The sequence below is a fragment of the Vombatus ursinus genome, unplaced genomic scaffold (assembly GCF_900497805.2).
Source record: "Vombatus ursinus unplaced genomic scaffold, bare-nosed wombat genome assembly UNPS02005771.1, whole genome shotgun sequence".
NCBI classification, from domain to species: domain Eukaryota; kingdom Metazoa; phylum Chordata; class Mammalia; order Diprotodontia; family Vombatidae; genus Vombatus; species Vombatus ursinus.
This window is the reverse complement of record NW_020945549.1, coordinates 1-15556: the sequence shown is the minus strand read 5'-3', so window position 1 is coordinate 15556 and position 15556 is coordinate 1. Positions and strand designations below refer to the sequence as shown.

Below are 15556 nucleotides of genomic sequence, written 5' to 3'. Positions count from 1 at the left end.
GTGTGTGTGTGTGTGTGTGTGTGTGTGTGTGTGTGTGTGTGTGTGTGCGCGCGCGCGCGTGTGTGTGTGACAGATCGGGGCTCAGCTCTGGGCATATGGATGGCAGTGGGGATTCATTCTCAGCACCCAGACCCTCCCGCCCCAGTGGGCACCTTCCGGAATGTGGTATTGGGGCTGCCAGGGTCCGAGGTGCCTGGCTCACACAAGGGCCTCCCTTCTGCTTCTGCCAGGAGACACTCCCGGTACATCGGACTCTTGACAAATCGAGCATAGCTGTCAAACTTCATGAGGTTGAAGATCTGAGGGGAGGAGGGAAAGAACAAAGAGGAGCAGTGTAAAGGGAAGAGAAGAAGAGAGGGGTGAGGGGGAGGGCGCAGCATGGGATCCAAGGCTTGGAGGCAACTTAGGGATTATAGAGTGCAGAGATTCTGAACCTGGGGGTCCACGGACCCCCGACAGGCCAAGGGAGCCCAAGGACCCTTGGGGAAAGGCTGGTTCCATTGATGGTGCCCACCCCTGCAATCATCCAGTCCAGGGCTTCTTAATCTGGGATTTATGGACCCCTACAAAGTCTACAGATAGATTTCCAAGGTCAATGAAATTGGATGGGAAAAAAATTACATCTTTATTTTCACTAATCTCTAAATGAAATTTGGCCTTTCCTTTAATTATTTAAAAACATTATTCTAAGAGGTGCATAGGTTTCATTAGACCGCCATGACACACACACAAAAGTGTAGAACTCCTGCTCTGGTCCAACCCTCTCACGTTATAGAAAAGGCAAACAGAAGTCCCCCAAAAGAGAGCTTTCTTGTTCGGGATCACCAAGCAGATTAGGGAAAAGGAGAAGAGGGAAGAAAAAAAGCTGAGGGAGAGAGGGAAGGGGAGGGCTCTCCTTAACCCCATACCTGCAGCTGCTGGACCCGGAACATGTCGGGGTTGGGGGTGGCCAGCACCTCCTCCCCGAGCCAGGCCTGCCGGTCAATATTCACAGGGCTCAGAGCCTGACTAGACAGGAACTCTTCATAGATGCATCGAGCTTCCTGAGTCAACTGGAGTGGCAGAGTAGAGGTGGCAGGGCCGTTCGCAGGAGCGACCGACCCAGCTGCCCTGCACCTCTATCTTGCCCCTCGCCCCTCTCCCTCCACGCTCATCACTCCTAGTCCCCAGGACCCCCAGCGTCCAACCTGTTGGGTGTCACTGGCTGGAATCTGCTGGAATTGCTCACAAGCTTTCCAGAAGGACAGATTTTCCGCACTGAACTCCTTCTTCAAGAACTCCTAGAAACAAAGACAAGGTCCGAGATAAAGGAACATAGAGAGACAGAGAAAGGGAAGTGGCCACCACAGCCACGCCCCTGCTCACTTGCCCCAACCTGGGCACTCACCGTGAAGTAGGCAAGACCCAGCGGGTCCTGCAGCAGCCTCTCAAAAGACAGTGCCCAGCTGGCCACAGGCTGTTCCTCAGAGGTGAAGGGACTGCTGGGGCCACTGGGCAGACTGTGGACACTGAGGGTGCTTCCCCGGCCCTCCCCAGCTTCCTCTGGCCCCACCACACTGCTCAGCTCTGGGGGGATGGAGGAGGAGGATGGGAGAGAAACAAATCAACTGCAGGATGCATTGAGCCCAGAAGCCCCCCATCATATGTGCATTCATTCAATAAACATTCATTATTCCCTACTTCCCCCAGCCAGACCTCTAATTTCCCCCTCAGCCATGCCCCTGATTTTACACACACACACACACACACACACACACACACACACACACCACCGCCACCACCACCACCCCCCCCACACAATAAGGCCCTCACACAGATCCAATGCTCCTGAAGGAAAGTCAGACACAAGCATGATGTTCTCTCCTCCCTAACCCAAACGTGGGATCTGGGCCCCTCCTCTTAATCCTTTAACCAGGACCCAGGCTGGGTCCCTTCCTCCAACTCACCTCCATCAGAGACAGCCAGGACCTGCAAGAGAGAAGAGGGAAGAGCTGGAGAAGGGCCCAGGCTTAGGAGAGGTGGGTAGAACCTGTCCCTACTTCCAGAATCTCAGGATAGTCAGTGTTTGTTGTCACTGTTCAGTTGTGTCTGACTCTTTGTGACCCCATTTGGGATTTTCTTGGCAGACATACTGGAGAGGTTTGCCATTTCTTTCTCCAGTTCATTTTACAGATGAGGAAACTGAGGCAAACAGGGTTAAATGACTTGCCCAGGATCCCACAGCTAGTAAGTGTCTGAGCCACATTTGAACAAAGGTCATCCTGACTCCAGGGTTAGTGCTCTGTCCATTACACCACTATCCACTATGCCCATTTAGACAGTATATCCAGGGTACAAAACCACTGAATGCCTGGTCATTGATGAAAGAAGTGGGGAATGGATGGGGAGAGATGGAAATGGATATGCGAACACACTTGACTCGTCTTGTTCTTCCTTGACCTCTCTGTAGCATCTGATATTGATATTCATCCAAATGCACTCTCTCCTGTCTTCAGCTACACTCAAGTTCCAGGAATCCCTAAATTCTTGAGTGGAAGACAAACTAGATGGATCTCAGGATAGGTTCCCCACCCACAGTGACTTCTCTCAGCCACACCTACATCCTGTTGAAAAAGCCCAAAGCTCATAACAACTGTCTCTTGTTCTGACCTTTCCCTAATCCCAGACCTGACCATTGTGGTCTCCCATTAACCTCTTCCATCCCCACTCTGCTCACAAGACTCAAGACTTTTGTTCAAAAGAAATGGCTCCTCACTACCAAAAGTTTGGGGGCCCCTGCACCTCGCTGTCTTGACTTTCCTCCTATCTTTCTGACCATTCCTGTGTCTCATTCACTGGCTTCCATTCTTGTTGACCTCTAATCATAGGTCTTTCCTCTGACCTTTGGATGTCAACTGTTAGCTGGAGGACTCCTCAGATCTTTCCCCCTATCTCCAGCCCCTCTCCTGAGCTCCAATCCCAAAATTCCATCTTCCTATTGAATCTCTCCACCTGAATGGACATCCCCCCAGCACAGCCAGTTTAACATGTCTACCATTGTAATGGATAGATGAAAGAGTGCTAGACTGGAATAGCAGAACCACCCTTTGAATCTCAGGTCTGCCCCTTACTGGCCATGAGACCCTGAGCAAGGCACATAACTCTCTGAGCCTCAGTTTTATGCTCTGTTAAATGGTGATAAAAATACTATTAAATGATATTTAAAAGAATAAAGCAGGGACCACATGTCTCCCAGGGTAGCTGTGAGGAAAGTCCATTGTAAACATTAAAGCACTTTGAAATGAGCCATGTTTGTTTTTTGCTTTTAAATCATAGGCTGTGATTACATTGTTATAGAGGATCCCAGATGAGAAACTCCCTCTACCAATGCAGACAATTAATATTCGTCAAATTGAATTGGATAAAAATTGGGATAAGGTGGAGGTAAGGAAAGTAGAAGGTAGCAATGCAGATGGGTAGGAAGGAGGGATGGGCACAAAGATTATAAAAGGAACATAATGAATTAGCAAGCCCAGTGCTCCACTGACTTTGAACTTCCCAAGTCATCTTCCCTTAAAGATGCACTCCCAACAATATACTTGTCCCTCTATCTCCAAGACCTCAGGAGCTGCCTTCTATTGCCTCCCATTGTAGGGGAAGTAAGGGCTGAAGAGACCTTCCTCTACCCTGCCCAGTGGGAGGAGAAATGTGCACAGAGAGAAAGGGGAAGGAAGAGTCAGTAGAGACATTTAGGTTGGAAGGTTTGTAGCTCCAGGACCCTTCTCCCACTCTTATCCCGCCTCCATACACAGCTGGGCCTCAGTTTCCCCATATTCATGAGCAGAGAATGATAGTTCTTTCCTATCCGAGGTAAGCTCTACAAGAATCCTGGATCCCTAGGGCATAGATAGCAAACTGGTGGCAACAATTTTTTGGAGTGAAACTCTCAGTGATGACCTATGGAGGCTTCCTAGAGGGCTCCACTGTCTCATGATTGTAGTCTAAACTCATTAACTGGCATTAAAGGTCCTCCCCAGTCTGACCTTTACTACCTCATACATATCCAGAAACTCCCTACTGGTGCTTATAGACTCCCTGGATGCCTGACCCAGGAAAAGCCAGTGCCAACTCCATCTTGGCACCATTCCATCTTATGAGTTTAAGGTGGTGGAAAGAGTGAGAAGGCCTGGGTTTAAATCCCAACTCTTCTATTTATTCTCTATGGAATCTTAGACAAGTTGTTTGATCTCTCTGGGCCTCAGTTGCCTTATTTATAAAATGAGTGAGTTGAACTAGACTAATTCCAATGTGCCCTTCGGCTTCCAATCTAGGATCCTATGACCCTTTCAACATCCTAGGAGTGTGCAATTTTGAACAAGGTGGGGAGCGGAGATTAGTAGGGGTAAATGTCAGTGATCACTGGGACATACAGGAAAGTCCCAATGTGCCTAGAAAAAGAAGCCGTGACCTTGGACTGTGAGGGAATTGCAGCCTGATCCCTAAAGCACACATGTGCTGGATGTGGTAGGACTTAGATTGTGGAGCCAGCTCTGTGGACCTGGGACTGAGGCTCTGTATATTGGGAAGAGTGACAGTGACTGCCTCTGTGGGCTGTGACTCTGGGACTGTCATCTCGAGATGGTGTCTGTGAGCCGTCACTCTGGGTCTATGACTGGGAGGCTATCTTTAGGAAACTGTTTCCTAAGTAACAAGTTTGGTTTTAGATGCCACTGACATTCAGGGTAGCATGAGGACAAACTGAAAAGATGAAATCTCTTCATTTTGGAAATGAGGCTGAAAGGGTCAGAGAAGATCTATAAAATCATGAAAGAAATCACAGAACATCAACACTAGAAACAACCTAACAGATAGATCATTGAATGTCCACATTTTAACCAGCAATTAATAAGCATTATTTAAGCAGTCAGGCAATAATTTTAATTAAGCACCAGTGCTAGGCACTGTGCTAAGAACTGGGTAAACAAAGAAAGGTAAAATACAGCTCCTTGAGTCAAGGAGCTCACATTCCAGGGGAAGAGACAACATGCAAGGAACTACGTACAAACAAACCATGTACAGGATAAGTTGGAAATGATCAACAGAGAGAAAGCACTAGAATTAAGAGGGATTGAGAAAGACTTCCTTTGGAGCTGGGATTTTAGCTGAGACTTGAAGCCAAGAGGCCGAGATGAGGAGAGAGAGTACCCACCATGTGCTGGGTGCTGGGGACACAAAGATAAAAATGAAATGGTCCCTGCCCTCAAGAAGCTTGAATTCAATCATGGAAAATACAATGTACACATTTGTATATAAATACATAAAAAGATATACAAATTAAAGACTATTGCCAAGTGGTACTAATAGTTTGGGGAGCAGGGAAGGCTTCATGTAGGAGGTGGCCCTGGGACTTAGCTTTGAAGAAAGCTATGGGATTCTAAGAGGTAAAAGTGAAGAGAAATTTAAGAAATGGGGAACAACCAGTAGCAAGGTATACAGAAGGCAGGTGGAATCTGTCAAGTGAAAGACAAGAAGGACAGGCCCAAAGAGTGCGTTGTGTAATAAGCCTGAAAAGATGGGCTGGAGCCAGGTTGGAAAGGTCTTTGAACGAAGAGCAGAGAAGCTTGCGTTTGGTGGCAGAGCTTCTGGAGTTAACCGAGCAAGGAGAGGGACACAGTCAGATCGATGCTTGAGTAATAGCGTTCTGATTGTGTGGAGAACGGACAGGAGAGCGGAGAGACTTCAATTAGGAAGCTATTTCAATAACGCGGACGAGAGACGATGAAGACATGAACTGGGGGGAGGTGACGGTGCAAGTGGAGAGGAGGGGAGATCCACGAGCGACGTTGTCGCGTTGGAATCAGCACGACTGGGCAGCCGACGGGATGTGCGGAGTGGGGGGAGGCGAGGAGCGGAGGATACCCCCCAGGTTGCAAGCTTGGGTGACGAAGTGTAGAAAATGCACGGGTGTTTGGGGAAAGATAACAGTTCTGGCTTAGATGTGTTGAGTGTGAGATGTCTACCCCCGACATCCGGTTTGAGATGTCCAATAGATTACCCCCGTTTTACAGCCGAGGAAACTGAGGCCAAGAGAGATGAGTGACTTACCCAGGGTCACACAGCTAGGAAGTGTCTGAGGTCAGATTTGAACTCAGGTCTTCCTGATACCAGGTTCAGTGCTCTGCCCCCCTGCACCACACCACCTAGCTGCCTTTTATGAGAGATGATGAGGTTGCTATGTGAGAAGTATGGAGAGAAGAGGACCCAGGACAGAACTTTGAGGTACACCCACACTTAGGGCTCAGGACATTCATGATGATCCCACAGAGGGACTCAGACAGAGCAGTCAGACAGGTAGGAAGAGAACCAGGAGGGAGTAAGGTCACAAAAACCCGGAGCGGAGAGTGTGTCCAGGAGATGGGGACCAACGGTGTCAAACACAACAAAGGTCATGAAAGATGAGCACTGAGGAAAGGCCACTGGATTTGGCAAGTAAGAGCTCAACGATAACTTTGGAAGGAGCACTTTCAGTTAAGTAATGAGGTTGGAAGTCAGACTGCAAAGGATGGAGAAATCAGTGATGGGAGGGGAATTCAAACAGATTACAGGCAGCTTTTTCTAGGTATTTGTGTGTGAAAGGGAGAGGGTACATGGGACGAGGGCTTGCAAGGATGGCAAGGTCAAGTGACGGTCATTTTACCCATGCAGAAAAGGAGGCCCAGAGAGAGGAAGTAAGTTGCCTAATGTTACACAGTAGATTTAAGTGCCAGACAACATGACTGATGTAGAAATACGTTTAATATGATTGTGCACGCCTGGCCTATATCAGGTTGCGTGTTGTCTTGGGAAGGGGGAAGGGAGGGAGGGGAAAAGTTTAGAACTCAAAATCTTATAAAAGTGAATGTTGAAAACTAAAAATAAACAAAATAATTTTAAAAAAATTTAAGTGACAGAGCCAGGACACAAACCTAGGTCCTCTGCCTCTGAATTTAGAGATCTTTCCACTGGATCACATTGGCTCCTTATGTAAAAGGTGAAAGATGACAACACTGCTTATAGTAAATCCAAGTCATTAAGGCCCTGCTTGCACCCTCACCACCCTCACCCCTGGAACCTTGAGAAAAGCAGGTTTAAGATGAGTAAAAGTCTGTGGTAGTTAACCTGTTAGTAAACTCATGTAACTTATTATTCCCAGACTAATAGGGTACAGCAAGAAAAGAGAGGGGCATCTAGGTAGCACAGTGTGTAAAGTGCCAGGCCTGGAGTCAGGAAGACTCATCTTCCCAAGTTCAAATCTGGCCTTAAGCACTTACCAGCTGTGTGACCCTGGGCAAATCCCTGAACCCTGTTTGCCTTAGTTTCTTCATTGCAAAATGAGCTGGAGAAGGAAATGGCAAACCTCTCCTATATCTCTCCCAAGAAAACCCCAAATGGGATCATGAAGAGTCAGACATGACTGAAATAACTGAACAACAAGAAGAAAAACAAGAAGAGAGATAAGTTCAAGACAGATGTTGTTAAATTTATGGATGGCAGGCGTAGAATCAGTAACAAAGAATGAGTGGAATGTTAGGAAGTATTGCCAGGGCTTCCCTAAACTACTCCTGGGTGATCCCATCAGAAACATAATCTTGGACTGCAGGGACCATGCAGTTGACCCCAGAAGGTGCCATCACTATTACTATGAATGACCTTAGGCCCGGGCCTCAGTTTCCTCCTGTGTAAGATAGGTGGGTCACCCTTCCCTGCCCAATGCAGCAATTGCAATGTGCAGAGCCAGGGCCAGCCAGGATCAGCATTCTCTGGGAGCACAAAGGGGGGAGGGTGGCACTAGGAAAACTCTTTGCCATGACTTTTTTAAAAAGACACATTGACAGCTAGAAAAATCCACAGGGCTCTTAGGCATTTATTTTTCATAAGTGTTGGACTAGAGGTTCACATTTCTGGATAGACAATAGCAGACCTGCTTTTTTAAAGAGGTGGCGAAACTGCATTTAAACTCTTTTGGGGATGGAAGTTTGGAAATCCTGACCAGAGTACAAATATGTCTTGAGCTAGCTTTGGTCACATACATAGTACACATGGACTGCGCAATGCGTGTGAAAGTTGGGCATGTGTGGAGGACATACAGTGTTTAATAATGATGATAGCTAGAATTAATGTGGTACTTTAAGATTTGCAAAGTGCTTCACTTGCATTATCTTGTTTGATCACCACAGCAACCCCATGAGGCAAAAGCTATGACTCTCCCCATTTCACAGATGGGTTGGTGGGTTGGTTGCTGTTCATTCTTGAAGAGAACCAAAATGACATCACTATGTTAGAGTTAAGTTATAAAGTGTCCAACTGTGACTGATCAGACCAATACGAGCTCGGAATGTTCTACCACAGGTCAGGCACAAATAGTCCATATGAACAATTGGGGTGGATTCTCTAAATTTGCAGATGGGTAAAAGGAGACTGACAGAGGTTAAGTGACTTGTCCAAGGTCCCACAGCAAGTAAGTATCTTAGGCAGTATTCAAACTCAGGTCTTCCTGACTCCTATGCCAGCACTCTATCATCTGAGTCCCCTAATTGCTTCTGGGCTTAAGGACTGTGAAGTATACACAGGGTGTGTAATGTATGGGTTATACAGAATACCTAAGGTATACAAGAAATATCTAGTGTCTACAGTGGAGGGTGGGGAAGTGTGCATTGTATATGACATATAATGGGAGCAGCGTATTGTGTACAGAATGTCCAGATTATACAGGATAAGGCTTGAGCAGTGATCAGAGAGTTAAGAGGTGCATGTCGTAGGTTGTGGCATGTGTACAAGGTGTTCAGTGCATTCACTGTGTGTGGGCTGTGCTGTGCATACAGGTGTGGAATATGTGTGTCTGTACTGGGTGCAGCGAGAGTGCAGGGTGTGTTACATAGCATGCCCACTTTGTGCAGGGGGCATGGGCCATGTATACAGGGTACACGATCTGTGTGCAGCTTGTGAGAGCCATGTGGCCTAGACAGAGCATAAAGTACAGCACAGTGAGCACAGGAAAGGAAGAGGGCCTGTTTTAGCAGGTCTCTTCTAGGGGTAGAGAGACGTGTTATGTATGATGTAGTAGCTTTTTTGGGGGCTATAACTACACAGTTGTTTTGAGGAGCTGTGGCTTAAAAGGGGTGAACCAGGGCTCTCCAGAGCCCAGGGAGGGAGTTCCAGGGTATGTGTGTGTGTAGGAGGGGGTAACTGGGGTAGAGAGAGACATATTAAAGAGGTCTTCCTCACTTTGCAAGAGGATGCCCTGACACAGAGGAAGACCCCACCCGAGTCAAGAAGCCACCTACCCCTCTCTGAGGACCCCTTCTCTAATCCTCTCCCCAAACTAAAAGACCTTAGAGGAGGCTTAATGCCCATTGCCCAGTTTTCTTTAGTGAAAGTTGGTTTCCTTTCACTTGAGTCCATGCTTACTTATGGTCTAGTCTGATTGCCTGGACCCTAAAGCTATGGACCCAAGTGACTCCCTGATGAGCCCTGTGCCCTGATTCTGGGTAGGGAGGGACATTGCTTCAGCATCCTTTCTCCTACTCATCTCAAGCTGAAAGGCCCAAGAAGTGGAGGACATTCAAAAGGCCGAGGGAGCAGGGGCAGGGGCAGGGGCTGGGACTAGGACACGGATGGGGCAAGGGCAGAGGGAGGGATGTGACACCAGCAGAGAAAGCCTAGGACCGGGATGATGAGATAGTGGGATCAGAGAATCTTAGGATCATAGATTTAGAGCTAGAAGGGACCTGTGAGTTTATCTATTACAAACGAAGAAACTGAGGCACAGAGCAGTTAAGTAACCTGCCCAAAGTCATACAGAAGTGGCAGAGGAAAGGAGAGAGCTAGAGACAGAGGAAGCTCATTTTTCTGGCCTCTGACCTCCATATAGTACTTGATAGGAGAGGCAGTGTTGGAGTCCAGATTTCAGCATGGTCATTTACTAGTTGGATGACCTTGGGCAAGTCATTGCTCTCTTTGGATCTCATTCCCTTCACCTATAAAATCAGAGGATTGGGTGCCATCAGGAGTGGGCTGGTAAATGTTTAACAACTGCTGTGGGGGCTGGGTGTGAGGACACATTTTAAAGTTTAATCTGCATTATTATCATTGTCTACATCACTTTCTTAGTCTAGACAATCAACAAGAAAATAACTCAAGTTCTGATCTGGGCCATTTGCCAATTTAGGAGGTGTAAAAGTTCACAATGAAAATTTAACAATTGGCTCTCCCCAGCTGCAGCTCCAGCATGCACCTGAGCACTACGTGATTTAAGGCCCCTCCCTTCTAGCCCTGACATTCTATGCTCTGAGTTCTAAGGCCCCTCCCTTCTAGCTCTGACATTCTATGCTCTGAGTTCTAAGGCCCCTCCCTTCTAGCTCTGACATTCTATGCTCTGAGTTCTAAGGCCCCTCCCTTCTAGCTCTGACATTCTATGCTCTGTGTTCTAAGGCCCCTCCCTTCTAGCCCTGACCTTCTATGCTCTGAGTTCTAAGGCCCCTCCCTTCTAGCTCTGACCTTCTATGCTCTGTGTTCTAAGATCCCGTCCAGCTCTGCTATTCTATGCTGTGACTTCTAAGGCCCCTCCTTTCTAGCTCTGCTATTCCATGCTCTGTGTTCTAAGGCCTCTTCCTTCTAGCCCTGACATTCTATGCTCTAAGTTCTCAGGCCCCTCCTTTCCAGCTCTGACATTCTATGCTCCGAATTCTAAGGCCCCTCCTTTCTAGCCCTGCCACCTTGTGCTCTGTTTTCCAAGGCCCCTTCCACCCCCACCCTTCTTTGGCTCTAATGCTCACCTGGATCTAACCCTTAGTAACAAGCTGGTTCACTTTGTTCTTAAACATATCCATGCATCCACGGCCTCCCCAGGTAAGGATGATTCTCCCCCTTCTCTCTTCTCTCCTCAGGCCCCCAAGCAAAGGGTGGTCTACCGGAGTCCTTGCTGACTTCCTTGACTCATCCTGCTTGCTGGAATGTGCCAGGCACTGCCCCAGCTGCCAGCTCCCATCCCTACTGTTACACCAGGTGCTGACATTCTGCAGGAACAAATCTATCTGAACCCAGAGCGTTCTGCTTCTTCTAGTGTTGGATGGCTGTTGGGGGGCGGGGGGAAGGGATGCTTGGCTTCATTAGTGAACTTTGAAAGTTTGTTTAGAAGTTGGGGAAGGATAGAGGTGGGTTCAGTTAGGTTTTGGAGGTATAGTACCAGTGCTCTCTGTCACATTCCAACCCCTTCCCCCACCCCCCAAACATGTCACTCAGGGAGCCCTCCTACAATATCTAACTCAGAAGTTTCTCCCCACACCTAACCTAGAATGGGGAGAGAGGAGAGCAGGGATGAAAGGTTAGTGCTAGAGTCAAGGTTGCAGCTCCTCAGAAGGGATTCTGAATCAGGGGCACGGGGTCAGGATGGGGCTCACTAAGCTGTTCTCTATCTAAGGGGCTGAAGGCTGGTGGAGGTGGACGCACGGCTCCTTCCTTCTTCATTCCAAGTGTGGTCCTCAGGAGCTGAGATTCCTGCTAGTTGGTGCTGATTTAGGGGCTAAACAATGGGGTCAAGGTGGAGGGGGTTGTGTGGGAGTTGGGAGTGTGAAGAATGGGCAGCTCTGTTTCCAACTGAGCAACGCCGGGTTTGAGAAGGTATCCTTCCTCCCCAAGGAGGAATCAGGGCAGATGATGAGAAACTGGCCTAGGAGACTAATTCCACTCTCAAGTCAATCATTTGAGTAATTCTCTGGAACAGATTTTCCAGTGCCTGTTTCTGCTCTTGCTGATTCTTTTTAGCCCCATTTGGCAGATGGAAAAATCGAGGCCAGGAATAAGATGAGGCCAGATTGAGGGGAGAGAATAGTTGAAGGCATCACGCAGGCATAGGCACCTGACCATGGTGAAATGTTCCTGCTAAGGGGACATTGTGTCTATGACCTGCCTCCTGGTGAAGCTAGGAATAAGGAAAGAGCTGCACCAACCCCCCCACCCCACTAGGCCTGTGGGCAGCCCCTTCTGCCTCCTCTCTTGTCCTCCGGCTTGGCTGCCCCAGACTTACAGAGCTACTCCCCTCCCCCAGTGTTCTACAAACACATCTCTCATAGCTGCCTGTCGTTAGGACATTGTCCCTAGAGGACCCTCGGTCTAGACCTGGAAAGGACTAAGAGTTCATCTAGTCCAGATCTCTCATTTTACAGATGAGCAAACTGAGGGGCAGTTAGGTAGCACAGTAGACAGAGCACCAGGCCTGGAGTCAGGAAAGACTCAACTCCCTGAGTTCAAATGTGTCCGCAGACACTTACTGACTGTGTGACCCTGGGCAAACCATTTCATCCTGTTTGCCTTAGTTTCCTCATCTGTAAAATGAATTGGAGAAGGAAACGGCAAACCAATCCAGTATTTTTGCCAAGAAAACCCCAAATGTGATCACAAATAGTCACACGTGACTGAAAATGATTGAATAACAACAACAACAAATTGAGGCCTGGGGAAATTAAATGACTTGACCAAAGTCACATGGTTAAGTATCAGAGATGAGATTTGAACCCAGGCCCTCTGACTCCAGAACCAGTGGTCTTTTCATTCTTGGTAGCTCTGAATTTGTAAGCAGAGCTAGAAGGAAGCTTAGAGATTACCCAAAAGGGATCAAGTGAGTTAACTTATGTTAAAACCTAAAAGAAATGTTTGCAATTATTATTATTAATCCAACCCTATCCCCAAATTCCTACATTTTACAGATGAGTAAACTGAGGGCAATGACTAATTAAAGGTCACACAGGTAACCAGTAGCAGAATAGTGACTTAACTCCTTCTGACACCTAACTCTATGCTTAGATCATGGAGTCTAATTGTCGCATTCTACAAAGGAAGAAACTGAAGCCCAGAGATATTTAGATAACAAAGTTAATAAGTAGCAGAAGCAGATTTAGACCCATCTCTTGACTTCAAATCTATTGCTCACCAATCTGGTCCAATAGAATCCAATCTAACAAGCGTTTATTAAGCACCTCCTACCTTTTTAGTGCTGGGTATACAGACACAAAACTTCATACAATATACCATGCTAAGCAGTCTTAGCACATTTGCATGAGTTCATGCCATCCAGCCCCAACCCTGGAGGATCAATGGAGCAGGACAGAGAGATAAGTCACTGAATGGAGTTCATGGGACCCATGGGAAGACCCAGGAAGGAAGCAGTTAGTTTAGGACGGTGACTTGTCAGGGTTCTCAGACTTCTGTTCTCTCCCAAGCCCTTCCCTGTCTTCCTTATAGGAGCCTAGAGAGAGGAGAGGGAGGAGGTACCTTTCCCCTGGTGCTATGGTGAGGTGGGCGGGGGGCACCAGGGCTCCTGGTGCGCATGGCAGCCAGGCAGGCAGCTCCTGATAACAAAGGGGGAGGAGAGGAATGAACATCAGGTATCAGAGACAAGATGGCATCTTGGGCATTTAGGCAGGGTGGCATTTGAGGTGAGGGTACAGCAGTGTTGTGAGGGTAACAAGATAACACTTTAAGGGGTGTTCAGGGGACAGGGAGGCATCCTGGATGGTGCCCTGACCTGTGATGATAATATTGAGGGGCACTCCCGCTGAAGGGATGGGAGGGAGGTAAAGCCCTGTGCCCACTCACCCAGGGGTACCCACTGATGGGGAGGAGAGAGGGAGAGAGAGAAGGGCTGTGGCTGTCTCCCCCCAGATCCCCAGGCATCCAGGGCTCATGGTTCCTGGGCTAAACATCGATACTGAACTGTGCCAGTCATTACAGAAGGAGTTGTTCTGAGCTCTCCGAGAAGGGATGCCAACCTTCTTGCCAGCCACTGCCGTCTATTAGCTTCTCAGACCCTAAACAGAAACCCGGCACTGTTTCTGCTGGTCCTGAATCCCTGGGCCAAGTGGCTCAGCTTGGTCCTCTTGTCCCAGGCTCCGGGTCCCTCCCTGGGTGTGTCTCAGACCTTCCCTCCCACAGGCTGCTGGCCCCAGAGGCCATGTGGTCACTCACCATGCGCCCGTTGGGGACGCCCAGGTGCTTGGCTTTTCCTGGCATCCCTCCTGTCACAGGGCCCCGACGATGAGGGCAGAGACCATGGGTCCCTGGAGGGGTAGCTGGCACAGCCAAAAGGGGGAGCGCGGCAGGCGCGGGGCGGCTCTGTTCCGAATCCCTCACATCCTGAAACAGCACTCACTACCTCTTTTCTTTGCCACAGGAAGTGTATCTATGGAGACGAAAACCACAGAAAGAAGTAGGCTCTGAAGAGAATGCCTCTTCCTACACACACACACACACACACACACACACACACTCTCACACTCTCTCTCTCTCTCTCTCTCTCTCTCTCTCATACTTACTCAGATCAATTCTCCCTCTGTGTTCATGGGCTCACACTCAGGCAAGCCCTACTCCCCCTTCCCACACATATACACATTTAGCAACTTCTCCCAAACCCAAACCTTACCATACTGGAGGGAGAACTCCGTGCCCTTCCCGTACTGTGACCCCTCCCCCCAGCTCCTAAAGGCACACGTCTGTCTTTCTGCACCTCCACAGATGAGCATGCAGACACACAAGTGTGCACATCCCTGACAGGGACAGACACAGGGAGCTTTCCCTGCATACTTCATGGGACTTGGAACTAATCTTAGAGAGTATCCAGGCCAACCCTCTCATTATTCTGATAAAACAGAAACCCACAGAGGTCAAGGGACTTGTTCAAAGTCATTTAGGAAGTGACAGAATCTGGGATTTGAACCAGATCTTCTAACACTCTCTCCACTGTAGTACATGCACATATGGGCATAGGCATGTACAAACACTGCACACAGTGCCACACGGACATACACACTCAAAGAAAAAACTTATGGCACAAGTGGACATTTCACCCCCAGGGGATAAAGGGTCCCAGCCCCGGGAAGCCTGGACCAGGTTCTCGGCTCTTGGCCTCTCTTTTCCATCCCCACTCCACCCCTCAGCAGTTTCCTGGCTTTTGACCTGCACCACAACCAGGAAACAAGATTCTGTTCAGTTCCCCAGGCCTCCTGCCTTTCTATGGTGGTCCAAAGCCTGCCTGGAGTCTGTGTGAGACAGCCAGCATGAGAAAGAGGTTCACAATCATCTCGCCAGTACAGAGACTCTCCCTTTCCTCTGGCCTCTTCTTTGGCCTTGGAAAATACTTTATGGCAAAGCATCCCTCCCCCTCCATTACTGGACAATCCATCCCATTAGGAGAGTGTTGTTGCTAGGCCCTCAGTACTGCTGAGGCTGCCTTACACTTTACCCTCTGGGATGGGGGGATAGGGACTTGTCTTAAAATGTCATTGATATTAGGAATTCCCAGGTAAGGAAACTCTTTATTAATAATGTGAGGCAGTGCCTTCAGCAAACTTATAGTCTTACAGAATTGCCTAGAGCAGAGAGGGGTTAAGTGACTTACCCAGTGTCACACAGTGTATGTGTCAGAGGTGGTTCAAGGCAAGCTCTCTATCCACTATGTTATTCTACCATAGGGCTTTTAACACCAACCACCCTTTCTTTTTCTTTCTTTCTTTCTTTCTTTCTTTCTTTCTTTCTTTCTTTCTTT

At 48.2% G+C, this 15556-nt stretch overlaps 1 protein-coding gene across 1 annotated transcript; it reads right to left on the bottom strand.

The window, feature by feature from the left end:
• Positions 1-119: 119 nt before the first annotated feature.
• Positions 120-14167, bottom strand: LOC114032886 (regulator of G-protein signaling 14-like). Its single transcript, XM_027848360.1, has 6 exons — positions 13981-14167; positions 1947-1968; positions 1388-1566; positions 1188-1280; positions 909-1052; positions 120-299 (listed from the first exon to the last, which is right to left on the bottom strand). Exons 1-6 carry the CDS (start codon positions 14023-14025, stop codon positions 120-122), a joined length of 663 nt encoding a protein of 220 aa, XP_027704161.1. The 5' UTR covers positions 14026-14167.
• Between the last annotated feature and the right edge of the window lie 1389 nt (positions 14168-15556).